Source organism: Cervus canadensis, chromosome 28, assembly GCF_019320065.1.
Source record: "Cervus canadensis isolate Bull #8, Minnesota chromosome 28, ASM1932006v1, whole genome shotgun sequence".
Taxonomy (NCBI): Eukaryota; Metazoa; Chordata; class Mammalia; order Artiodactyla; family Cervidae; genus Cervus; species Cervus canadensis.
Genome location: NC_057413.1, coordinates 13,949,013 through 13,962,463, shown reverse-complemented (window position 1 = coordinate 13,962,463; position 13,451 = coordinate 13,949,013). Strand labels below are relative to the sequence as shown.

Sequence of the window (13,451 nt, the reverse complement as noted above, 5' to 3'; positions counted from 1 at the left end):
TTACAGTAGTTAATTTTACATTTTCATCACCCTCCTACCCAAAGAAACTTGTGTGCATTAACTATCACTGCTCATTTCCTCCCTTTCCCCAGTCTTAGACAACCAGAAGCCTATTTCATTTCTCTATGGATTTGCCTGTTCTAGGCATTTTATATAAATGGAATCATATAATATGTGGCCATTGAGGTCTGGCTTCTTTCACTTAGCATAATGGTTTCAAGGTCTATCCATGCTGTAGCATGTAGCAGTGCTTCATTGTTTTTATTGAATTATTGAATGTTCTGTTGGATGGACACGTGTGTGTGTGTGTGTGTGACTGTGTGCTGTGCACAGCCATGTCCGACTCTTTGTGACCCCATGGACTGTAGCCCGCCAGGCTCCTCTGTCTAGCGAATTTTACAGGCAAGAATACTGGAGTGGGTTGCTATTTCCTCCTCCAGGGGATTTTCCCGGCCCAGGGATCAAACCCACATCTCCTGCATTGTAGGCAGATTCTTTACTGCTGAGCCTACCGGGGAAGCCCTGGATGGACATATCCCATTTTATTTGTCCATCAGTTGATGAGAAAGAAAAATATGTCTACACATAGACTTGTACATACATGTTCAGAACAACACTATTCAAAACAGCCTGAAAGGAATAATCCAAACACCCATCAACTAATGAATGGATAAATAAAATGTATTTATATAACATTTGGGTTATTTGGGTTGTTCCTTTTGGGCTCTTTTGAATAATGTTGCTCTGAACGTGTATGTACAAGTTTATGTGTAGACACATCATGGGTATATACCTAGGAGTGGAATTGCTTGGTCATATGGTAATTCTATGTCTAACCTTTTGAGAAACTGGCAGACTGCTTTTCAAGCAGCTACTCCATTAAATATTCCCACCAGTAACGTATGGGGGTTCCAGTTCCCCACCTTGTGGCCAGAACAACCTGTCTTTTTGATTCTGGTCATCCTAGTGCTTGCCAAGTGGTGTCTCGTGGTTTTGATTTGCGTTTCTCTGATGGTTGATGACAGTGGAACATCTTTTCGTGTGCTTATTCACCACTTGTATATCTTTTCTTCAAGATCAATGTCCATTCAGAGCCTTTGGCCATTTTAAACTGGTTATTTTTGTCTTTTTATTTTTAATTTGGAAGAGTTCTTTGTGTAGTCTAGTACAGGTTCTTTAGCAGATATATGATTTTCACATACGTTTGTATATTCTGTGAAATGTCTTTTCACTGTTTTTGATGGTGTGTGTCCTTTGAAGCACAAAAAATTCAGGTTTTAATGACATCCGTTTGATCTGTTTTCTTTCTCTTTTGTGACTTGTGCTTTTGGTGTTATATCTAAAAGGCTGTTGCCACATTGAAGGTCATGAAGATTTATGCCCGTGTTTTCTTGTAAGAGTTTTGTAGTTTTAGCTCTTACCATTTAGACCTTTGAACCATTTTTAGTTACTTTCAGTATGCTTTTTATGTGGCTGTCTAGTTGCCCCATCACTATTTGTTGAAAGCCTATTCTTGCCTCCATTGAACTATCTTGGCACCCTTGTTGATATGGTTGTCACTTCTTAAGATTTTTTTTTCCCTCAAATTAAGATTGTTGCTATTTTAGGTCACTAAATGCTTTATTTACAGGAAGCTCCATTTTACAAATGTATTTTTTTTTTCTTTACTATGTGTGCATGGAAGCATTGCCTTTAAATAGAACAAACCATGTTAGACCATATTAGGATGAAGCAGCCAAAAAATATACCTATCCAGGTGGAACCAGGGCACTGGATCGGGTGTTTCCCAGACTAGTGCTGCTTACACTTAAACGTGTATTTGAATTCCATGGAGATCTTGTTAAAATTCAGGTTCTCATTTTCTGGTCGGGGTTGGAGCATGAGCTTCAGCGTTTCAGACAAGCTCCAGGAGATGCTGGCAGTGTTGGTCCTGGAGCTTAGCTTTGAGTAAAAAGGCAAGAGAGACTTTTCAGGGTGATCTTGCTGTTCACTTGTTCTCTGTGCTTATTTAAGGTGATTTGAAAGGGGAAAAAATGTTTTGAATTCCATGGTTTTTGTATTTTACTTAATAACCTTCAAGATGAGAAACTACCAGGACCAGAGATGGAATAAACATTTTCTCCCGCGGCGATGTGGCCAGTCTTCATTATTTTCTATCTTCCTTTTAGGCCTCTGATGATTGTTACTCAGAAGATCACAACCTTGGCATTCCAAGTTCATGATGGTAAGAACAGCAGCCCTCCTTTTGGGTCTAAGAGTGAGCTTGACCTTCAGAGTTCTTCTTTTCCACTGTATACACAGCCTAAAGTTTAGACAAGGGCTGGCAGATCTTGTTATATGTTGTGAAAAAAAAATTTTTTTTTGCAACTCAGATTAATCATAGCTTTTTAGTTTCCCAGCGTGACCTACCACTCCATTGCTGAATCTGTAGCCTTTGCTGAAACATTTGCATCGAGAACAGTGGGTTTTCAGTTTAGCTTTATGATGTTTTAAATTTCAGTTAATTTTGTGGTACTCTCTGCCCTTGATTTCCAAATCTGTCAAGAAGAAATGGCATCCTTTTTCCTTTGGGTTCATCTCTGAGAAGCTCAGAAGGTTATAAAAGATGAAACAGCATTGGCTAGTTAAGTTACCTTTTTTTTTTGGCTTGGAGAATTATCTAATGAGATGGGCCCAAACCTGTAAAAAGCTGGCAAGAGGAAGAATCTTCTGTTTGTCTAAAAACTGAACATTTTCTTCACTTGGACCTTTCTTGATAATGGCCAGAAAGTATGATTATTTCCAGTGTTAATACTGGGTTCCAGGAAAGGAGGGTGGTGCTTCCAGCCAGGAGGGTTTCAATATGGGCTTAAGAGATGCAGGTGCAATTAGTAAGGATGTCTTCTTTGGGTTTGTAGGGCTCTAACAAATGCTTTCCGATTGTTGAAACTTCTTTATGTGTTGACAGATTGGGAAAATTTAGTCCCCACTAGTGAGTCTTCTTGTTTTTCCTTAAAGCTTGAGAACTGATTTAATTTCATTTTGACCCTGTTTATTCCCAGTTCATACTTGGTGATTAGTCATTCATAGTCATTCACTAGAGAACCGAATAATTTTATTCTGAGGATGGAGTCTTTCTACACTGACCAGCTATCCGGGTTTGCTCAGAACCCAGGGGTTTCCCAGGACAGGAGATATTTAGTGCCCCAATTGGCAAAGTCCTGGGCAAAATGGAGTGAGTTGGTCAGTATTTTTGTATCTGAAAACCATTTGATCGTGGTTATAGGCTCATACTAGCACCATAAGTCAATAAGCTAAAATCAATTTAATTCCTGAGATTGCTGGAGTGGGTAGCCTATCCCTTCTCCAGCAGATCTTCCCAACCCAGGAATTGAACCTGGGTCTCCTGCATTACACGCAGATTCTTTACCAACTGAACTATCAGGGAAGCCCTCCTTAGATTGCCAGAGCTGGACTATTTGATGAGATCTTAGAAAAAAGTGAGTGTGATTTTTGTTTAATCAACATTCCTTCTTGTTTTTGTTTTTAATACATAAGCTTTTTGCCTGAATTTACTTTTTAAAGTGTTCTCAGTTTACCCTGTTTTTTGTTTTTAGAATATCCCTTACATGCAGCAAAATGTTTATTTGCCTTTTTTTCTTTCTTGTGTGTGGGAGGAACAAGTAAATTCCAGAAACACTCTGCCTTCTCTTAGGCATGTTTTTGAGTTGTGTTGGTGGTTGTTGACCATAATCTGTCTTAGCTAAATATACAGTTTTAAAGTTGAATTCTTTTGCTTTTAAGATGACAGTTTGGTTTCCTTGACTGTAAGTTAACATACGCATTTTCTAGGAGGCGCAAGAGTGATTTCGTTGGGAGCTCTGGCATGGGTGCGTTTTAAAAGAAGAAAAACCTCCTGATAATTCTTTGGTGTTTTCCCTGCATTCAGGGCTACATTTCCTGTTTTTTTTCCTTTGGAAGAGGAAAGTCCCCTATTTGTTTCCTACTCCATTCCATTCTCAGTGTCTACCAGGTGTCCGTACCCAGCATAATCTGGTTGGCGTTTAGCAAACTCAGGCAGCAAAGGGAGGCTGTGTCTCATGTAGCAATGAAAACCTTAGCGTGGTAAGGAGCATATGCAGTGTAGATCCCTGTTGATACTGGCGAATTAAATAAGGGTAACCTCCGATCCTCCCCTCTTCCTAAGAACCTATAAAAACTTTCCTCCTCACTCATGTACTTATAGGCAGCCCAATGCATATATATGGAATTTAGAAAGATGGTAACGATAGCCCTATATGCAAGACAGCAAAAGAGACACAGATGTATAGAACAGTCTTTTGGACTCTGTGGGAGAAGGCGAGGGTGGGATGATTTGAGAGAATAGCATTGAAACATGTGTATTATCCTATGTGAAACAGATCGCCAGTCCAGGTTCGATGCATGAGACAGGGTACTCGGGGCTGGTGCACTGGGATGACCCTGAGGGATGGGATGGGGAGGGAGGTGGGAGGGGGGTTCAGGATGGGGAACACATGTACACCCATGGCTGATTCATGTCAATATATGGCAAAACCAATACAATATTGTGAAGTACTTAGCCTTTAATTAAATAAATTTTAAAAAAAAAGGAAAACAAAGACTCTTTATGACTGATGAAATAAAAATGAATCATTTCTTTCAAATGAGTTTTTATCAGCCTCTTTTAGGATGTAGTGATCTACTTCACTCAAAACTTCTTATTTCTAAATGTTTCTTTTCATAGGATTAGGTCGAAGGGCTGCAGATCTTTCCAGCGAGCAACATCGACTTGCTGTAAAGTAAGTTTGACGATATAGTCTTGAGCCCTTTGGGCATCAGTATTCAGAGCTCTTCCTTGTTTAAATGGATATAATAGTGTTTATGGAATGAAGCTACTGTTGATGGACAATCAATAGACTGGGTTGTCTACCAGTCTTTGGCTTTTATAAATGGTAAACCATGATAACCTTGTTCATAGGTCATTTTAAAATGGATTTGGGTGTAGTTGTGGGATAGGTTTCCTCGATTAAAGGGTCAGTGGCTCTGTAATTTTCTTAGTTTCCCAGTATTCTCCTTCACTGCAGTTGTTCTGTTTATTCCAGGATTATTTTTATTGGGCATGTATCTAGAGTTGGGGGGCGTCCTCAAGAAACAGTCACTTATCTGTGCCCATCAGTATGATTATGCTGGCATGAAAAAAGATAGGATATAGGGTTGGAGAGAGAAATGTGGGCTGGGCAAGTGGAGGAAGGAGGAAGCTAAAGTTTGAAGGTGGATTTTGGCCAGTGTTGATGGTGAAGTAGAGAGGGGGTGGGTGTCAGAGAGGAAGGGAGGCCGTGAAAAGAGGAGAATAGCACTGATAAGGCAGTTGAAATGGCACGTGGGGGAGGGTGGTGCAGCCACGGCGGAGAGTTCCTACCAGAGAGTTCAGTTCAGTCGCTCAGTCGTGTCCGACTCTTTGCGACCCCATCGACTGCAGCACACCAGGCTTCCGTGTCCATCACCAGCTCCTGGGGCTTGCTCAAACTCATGTCCATCGAGTCGGTGATGCCATCCAACCATCTCATCCTCTGTCATCCCCTTCTCCTCCTGCCTTCAATCTTTCCCACCATCAGGGTCTTTTCCAGTGAGTCAGGTCTTCACATCAGGTGGCCAAAGTTTTGGGAGTTTCAGCTTCAGCATCAGTCCTTCCAATGAACACCAGAATACCAGACCATAGCAGGAGATAACTGGGATGTATGAGAGAGCATCCCAGCTACATTTCTTTGTTAAGGAATCGGGACTTGGAAGTGATGGAAAAAGAACCACCGCAAGAGTCTCATGAACTAACTTCTTTGCTAAGCATCATAGAGGTGTAAACGCTAGAGGGCATAATTCCCATGACTGGTGAGCCATGCCCCATGAGGAACCCTTTCCCCACAACTCTGTCGTTAGAAGAACATGCCCTTTGGTTCTTATTTTTGCTTTCCAACATTACGATTTTTAATGAAACTCTACTCAGACAATATCACAGCATTTCATTTATTTTTGGTTGCGAGACATATGGGATGTTAGTTCCCAGACCAGGGATCAGACATGCATCCCCTGCATTGGAAGTGCAGTGTCTTAACCACTGGACCACCAAGGGGATCTGAGCCTGCCCTTTAAAATGCCATTAACACACGAGACACAACTGGTCTCTGCACAGTGTTTTCCTGCCACAACCCTTGTCTGTTGGCCAGGACGTCATGCCTGGAGGCCAAAGCAGACAGGAGACTGCTGCCGCAGTAGTTTTGTGTGGCCTCTTCAAGTGGAAACCAGTTCCACCCATCATTTGTTTTGTATTTATTTTGGCAGTTGGGAGGGAGTTTTCCCATCTCACACCATCTCGACCAAGTCACATTAGGCCGGGCTCCCACCCTGCCTGATGTTTATTACCTTCATTTTCTCGGGTGGACATGGACAGGCAGCTGAGTTTGCCCAGAAAGAATGTTTGTTCCCCAGCCTCAAGGCTGCCTTTGTCCTGGCCTGGCCCTCCGCGTGTAGAGCTGCAGTTGGCCAGCAGAGGGCGCCATGCAGTGCTGTGCCGTCTCTGAGCCACTCACCTCCTTAACTTCCTTTCAACTTCATTTCTCTCTTAGGTGGGTTTTTAAAGAAACAGAACAAAGAAGGAGCGTGTAGCATTTCACTAGCTACAGAGACAACACCTGTCTTTACAACGGGCACATTTGCAGATATGAAAGAAAAATCTAAGACTGAAGACTCTTCAACTTCTCACTTTATTTTCGCAGAGCAAAACCCTCCTTTTTGGAATACGTGAGCTACCTTCTCAACTTCATGAGTATCATAGCGGGCCCTTGTAACAATTTCAAGGATTATATAGCCTTCATTGAGGGGAGACACACACACATGAAGTTGCTGGAAGTCAACTGGAAGGAAAAAGGCTTCCACAGTCTGCCAGAACCTTCTCCCACTGTAAGTTTTTTTTTAGTGCCAAGTATTTATCCAGAGGTCTAGAAAATAGAGCTTTGCTGCCAGGGCTGACGGTCACTTTTAATTGTTCTAATTAAAAAGCCAAACAGTTTACCAGAAAGCTTGGCCCATAACTTTTCCCCCCTGTTTAAAATATCAACATTGGTATTTATTTGCAGGAGTTCTCCCTGTTGGAGCAACAGGAGTTTATTTCCAGAGAAGCTCATTGGCTGGAAATATTACAGCAAGTAATCTACTTGCCAACCAGCCAGTATTTACTGCCTATGATGTACCTACAATGGTGCTAGTTAACACCTTCAAATGTGTTTTTATGAATAGAAATTCATAGACAGCCAGAGGATACTATATCATAAACGGTGAAGGGGGAAAGAGTGGGAACCAAAATAAATGTACTTTTTATTGCAGAGTCTTACTATGGCAAGGGAAACCAGCTTTATACCAGCATGCCTTATAGCCAGTAAGTTTCATCTTATTGATTTGTAGACAGTTGAAGGTGTTTCTTAGAAATAATGTTTTAATTTGAAGTGTATTAATCTCAAATTAGTCAACATGAGGATAACTCATTGAACTTTGCAAATCTGCTGAACGTATCCAGACCAGATATCCTATATTTAAGGAAAATTTGTAATTAATGGAAAGAATGAGAAACATTGGAAAGGGGGAGATTGAGGATAATTTAAATATTTATAAACTGCCAGTCAGGCACCATTAAGTATTTGAAAATTTAAATGACTCATGAAACATATGTTTTCTGAGAGTTTTGACACAGTCAGGTCCTCTGCAGTTTATGGTGAATCAGAGACCTTTATGGACAGAATCTAGGAGGGAGGTCCCTGGCTGGGCATCATCTGAGTAACCACAGGTGCTTATATGCAGGGTCTGTCGGAGGAGTTCTGTGTCACATTATTTGGAAAATAATATTATCAGAGAGTCTTCAGGTCACCCTCCAAGGAGACTCTTGCATTTTTGGGCACAGAGAACATGAAGCTCTGAACTTGCATTTTGGCCAAAGACACATGGATGTGAGGGGCTGGCGCGCCCTGGTGGTGAACAGTTAGTTAAGTGAGTGAGTTAGTAACTAACAGTTAGTTAGTTACTGCGAGATGCCGGGAATCCGGCACTGTTCTCAGGCCCTAGTAAACATTCCTGCGCTGAAACCCCAAGCCGCCCTGTGAGGCAGGCGCTGTTACAAATAAAGGTAGTCTCTTTTATAAAGTTGGGGACTATAATTCTTTGGGTGTTAGCTGACGTCTCCTGGATGTCAGGGCATCTGGGCAAAATGACTCCATCCAAGGGAATTGAAAACCTCAGTACATCTCAACCCCAGAGCAGACTGCATGGAGACCATCCAGAAAGGGTTTGTAAGGCGACCTGCCCACGTCCTGGCTCAGACATGTACCCACGTGCCCAGAATCCTTCCTAACTAAGCCTCTGTGCTCCTTGCTGGTGACTTAGACCCATTTCCTTGGCTCTGCCGGCTACAGGACCAGCAGGCCAGTGGTTCTTTCTTTCTGATGGAAGAGTGCCACCCTGTAATGTTACTGATTTTGCATATGTTTGGGGGCTTCCCTAATGGCTCAGACGGTAAAGAATCTGCCTGCAACACAGGAGACCCAGGGTCGATCCCTGGGTCAGAAAGATCCCCTGGAGAAGGAAATTGCAACCCACTCCAGTATTCTTGCCTGGAGAACCCCATGGACAGAGGAGCCTGGTGGGCTTGCAAAGAGTCAGACCCAACTGAGCAAGTGGTCACTCACTTGGGTAACAGAACCACCTGACCTTTGATGGTAGAATGTGCTGGTAAGAGTTTTCTTTTTTTTTAGATCCATCCCTTCCTGGGGTGTCAGAGGCATATCCTGCATCTAAATATAGCATGTATGCCCATCATCTGAAACTGTGCCCTGAGGAAGAATGCCCTTCATCTAGAGACTATTACCGCAGAGGCCATGGAGCAGCTTTATTCTTAGCATGCCTTTGCTGAAATTGTTTTCCACGCACCAGTGTCTCCTGAATAGTTACTTCATTCTTCTCCCCCATTTCCAGGGAGCCGTGATGCACAAGCTGTGCGTGACCTTGGTATCTCTCCTTTTGTTTCTGACGCTGACGAAGACCTTCCCTGTCACCTCCCTGGCTGACGACTGGTTTGTTCATGAAGCAAACTTTCTGACCCGACTCTGCTATTTATACGTTGTCATGCAAGCCTCCAAGCCCAAGTATTACTTTGCCTGGACATTAGGTGAGTTTGCTGGAGGGCGCTGAATACTTGAGGAAAAAGTGCTACTCCTTGGAGGGCTTCGCCAGAGTAACATTTGGATCACTTAATCCAAAAAAGAAAAAGTCTGGTGTGTAATGGAAGGCAGTTGAGCCAGGAATCCTGACTCTGTACTTTCCAGGGTAACCCTCCTCTCAATTATCTGTGATAAGGAGAAAAGAAGTCCTGGCTATTGTTTAAACCCAGTGCTATTAACAGATGTCAAACCTTGGAAGTTGCTGTGCCTACCCATCAAACTTGGCTATTTAGGGCAATGGAAAGTTAGGGGAAAATTCCAGAATGATCTGGCTTTCTTGTAATTTTTCTGGGTTGTCTGTAATACAGGATACATGCCGAATTTTACCCATAAGTGTGGTCATTTGGGTTGAACTTTTTAAGAAATGGTTGGTTAAGCTTTATGCCTTAGAAAGAAGCTGATTTCAAGTGATTTTTTTTTTAAGGTAGAAAGTTCCACTTAATTGGGTATTATCACACTCTTCTTTTTCCCCTGTGAGGTAACTTTAGTCAATATTAAGCGTTTATATCTTTCCTTTTAAAGAGTTTTACACCAGAAAAGTTTAAACCTTTGCTAAGGTGAGCAATAAACCTTCTATTTACATACCAAGAATGGTAAAGTATTTTGATAAAGCATGGTAACCATAGGGAATATCTATTTCACATTCGAAAGACTATCAGGAAGGGAAGTTTAACACCTTAGCTGCCAGTGACATGGGGCCTGATGTCAGGAGCAGTGACTTGGTTTATGAAGTCAAGTAGATTATCAAACTCCATCCGTAGTAGTTAGACCATATTGCATAAGGGTGCAGCCCTTCACTGAATTCTCTCATTTCATACTGTTAAGTTTTTAGCACCTGAATCAAGTTTGTAACTATTGATTTATTCATTTATCATTTTTTATTGTGGTAAAATATACGTAATGTAAAATTTGCCATTTTAACCACCTATAGTGTGTAACTTAATGGCATTAAGTTTGCTCACAATAATGCAATCATCACCACCATCCGTCTCCAGAACTTTCTCCATCACCTGAAACAGAAGCTCTGTCCTTTCAACAAAGCAGTAATCCCCCATTCCTCTTTCCTCCCTGCTCCTGGTCCAGATGATTTTTTAAAGGTCACAGTGTTCAGAGACAAGTGCAGTCCAGTGCAGGATATATGTCACACTTGACCAGAGAGAGACGTAAGAGCTTTTCCAAAATTTGCTGTGTGGGGAAGTTTGTTTCCGGTCCCATTCAGTTGAATGCAAGGAGTTTTTGTTGAGTACCGGACTCTGTGCTATGAGGAACTCAAAGGAAGGACATCTCAGCCCTCAAGGTCATTGCACTCGGTGGGGCCACAGACACGTATACCCACCAGGCAATACACCCCCAGAGCTGTGACAGGATGACAGAGGAGACGATGTGTATGGACTGGTCCTTGGGCAAGGCCCCCAGAGTCTCCTTGTATCTGATTGCCTTTCCTGCAGATGCTTTATTACTGAAGAGTCATTTCCGTAGTAGGTAGGCATTATGCCTCCTATGGATGGAGCTCTCCTGGGAACACTGGGCGTGTTTTTCTATGTGAAGTAGACTTTTCGCTTTGCTCCAACTTGGAGAGGGTGTGTGATAGAATCTCTCACTTCTGTCCTAACTTCTGCTTCTTCGCTTTTCTTCCCTTTCTTTCCCGCTTCTTCCTCCCATTCCTGCTCCCATATTCTGTACCCCAGGGCTTATGGGCTGGCTTCTGGACTAAATCAGCTCCTGATTTAAGGAGGAAAGAAAGGCCATTCCATGGCCTCGTAGGGCAAGTCTAACACGAGGTGGGTTGTGCTGGCGGGAATCTGGGTGGGGAGGCGGTTACAGGGCACAGGGGTGTCCAGCCTCACTCTGTCCTTTGTGGAGTGACCCCAGATATTTAGAGAAGAGAAATAACCCTTCCCACGGCTTGCTTTCGCTGTGGACTTACCTCTTTGTCTTTTCTTCCCCACCACCCTTTCTTCATTGTTTTTGGTAGCTTCAGTAGAAACGCTTCCTTAATTTGCATGGCCTCAATTTGAAGTTTGTAATAGTTTAGATTGCATGGGCTGGTCTGAAATTAACCTTTGTATTATTTATGAGTAAAGATGCAATGAATAGTGTAACAGGGAATATTTAAACTGCTTAACCGAATAATTGTTTTATCCAGCTCCTTCAAACACCATTTCCATATAATTGATGTACTAATTATACACAATTATAAATTTTATCCTTAAAGCTGGCCTCTTGATGAATCTCAGCCGACTTGCACTGTGTACGTCTAGATGTAGTTACCATTTCTATCGAAAGAATAGAGCTATTTTCTTTGGACTTAGGATTTGAGGCTAGTGTTTTTTCTCTTACTAATGAGTACTAATTAGTGAGGCTCAATTATAGCCCAGGCTGTGTTCTAAAGATCAAAGATGCCCAAATAGGGGTGTCCAGCGAATTTATCTTCCGTTACATGTTAGGGCCGTGTAGAATGCAAGTGAAGCCAGTTTTGGGTTGGTGAACTTAGACATTCTAACTGCTCTAAGGCAAGAACAGTCTTGGATAAAAGGTGGCAGGATGCACTAAGGGGAGCAGGGAATTCCAACCACATCTAAATGCGGCAGTTCTGAGAGTCACCTCTTCTGGTTCTTACATTTATCTTTCAGATGGCTCCTAGCCAATATCAGCCTGGTGGAATCAGAATTTTGCCACCTGAGTGATCTTTTCTTTTTCTTTTTTTTTTTTGATGTGGACCGTTTTTATAGTTTTTATTGCATTTGTTACAGTATTGCATCGGATTTATGTTTTGGTTTTTTGACCCGAAGGCATGTGGGATCTTGGCTCCCCACCTAGGGAATCGAACCTGCATTGGAAGGCGAAGTCTTAACCACTGGCCCACCAGGGAAGTCCTGCACGCCTGGCGGGACTGAATGATCTTAATGTTAACGTCACTCAGCTTTAGCCGCCTTACTAACAAGATGGGGGTGGCAGTAATAATAATGATGATGATGGTGGCAGCTAACCATTCTTAAATGTTGACTTGGGCCAGGCCCTGTATTATGCACTCTACATATATTCAATTTGGTTTAACCCTTTCAACATCCCTTTAAAATAGGTACAGCGTGGTACAATGGTAAAATAGGTACAATGTGGTACAATGTTATGACATCCACTCAAGAGAACAGTTTCCTAGAAGTTAGACAGCTCTCCCAAGGCTGTGAATTGACCCCGCTCCCAAGTGGAGAAAGGAACCCAAGAGATCACCATTCCCACGACGATGGTAGTGTGAGTCACCATCTTCACACCATTGTGAGCATTAAATGAGAAATGTCTGTGGAATGCTTTTCAGAATCCTGGGGAAATATTTAAGGACCAAAAAAAAAAAAGTTGTTATTCTTCTGTGTGTGTTAGATCTGAGGCTGGAGCCTGGACAGGGCATGCCTGGATTGCTGTGCTGGTCCCAGCACCGTCAGCCCAGCCCTCGGGAGTGCGTCCTCCCCTGGTTTTGTTTAATTCTGTGCTTCGCTGTCCGTGCCCACACAGTGTAAATTCATGGTCTCTTAGCTGCTGCACCCTGGCTGTGTCCTCCTTTTCCACCGAATTTCCCTCCAGTCGGCATGGGAGGAAGAGATTTCAGGACTCCTTTCTTTCCTCCCTTCTCTGAAAGAAACCAGATATTTTACAGTAAAGCTAAGCGTAAGATAAGCAGTTTTAAGTCATCAACGATGCCAAAGGGAAAGCAGGCCAACTTCGAGGGGGTTGTTTTTCTTCCCACTGGCCCTTCAGAAGTCCAACGTGAGTTGGACTTGAACTCCCCTAGAAACGGAATGACCAAAACTATGGGAAGGGTTTCTCTGACATCTCCCCCAGATCTCAGGCTCTACAACTTCATTAGTTTGATTTTTTATGTTTATAGCAGCTTTATTCATAACTGTCAAAAGTTGGAAGCAGGCATCAAGTAAGTACATTTGCTGCTTTTTTACTTGTTCTCTGTAGATTGCTTTATTAAGTTAAACAAGCTCTCTTCTCTGCAAAGGTTTAGGGGTTTTGATGAGGGGATGTTGTTTTTCATTAGGAAAAGATGAATTCTATGGAATGTCATCTCTGTATCTGTTAATATGACCATATTTTTCCTTTTAATCTGTTAAAAAGCTCATTTGATTATTTTTAAGGAAATATTCTAACAGAGTAAACTTGAAAGAAGATATCTTGGCCATCATAATA

At 42.3% G+C, this 13,451-nt stretch overlaps 1 protein-coding gene across 6 annotated transcripts in view; it reads left to right on the top strand.

The window, feature by feature from the left end:
- MBOAT1 (membrane bound O-acyltransferase domain containing 1) overlaps positions 1-13,451 on the top strand; it is a 108,180-nt gene that overhangs the window by 75,832 nt on the left and 18,897 nt on the right. For all 6 annotated transcript variants that reach the window (XR_006266057.1, XR_006266056.1, XM_043449949.1 and 3 more), the window contains 4 exons: positions 2,169-2,224; positions 4,745-4,799; positions 6,771-6,954; positions 9,016-9,208. Coding sequence is in view for 4 of the 6 variants with exons in the window: in XM_043449949.1 (XP_043305884.1) it covers positions 2,169-2,224; positions 4,745-4,799; positions 6,771-6,954; positions 9,016-9,208 (488 nt within the window). In the remaining 2 variants the exon portion in view is untranslated. The remainder of the gene's footprint in view (positions 1-2,168; positions 2,225-4,744; positions 4,800-6,770; positions 6,955-9,015; positions 9,209-13,451) is intronic.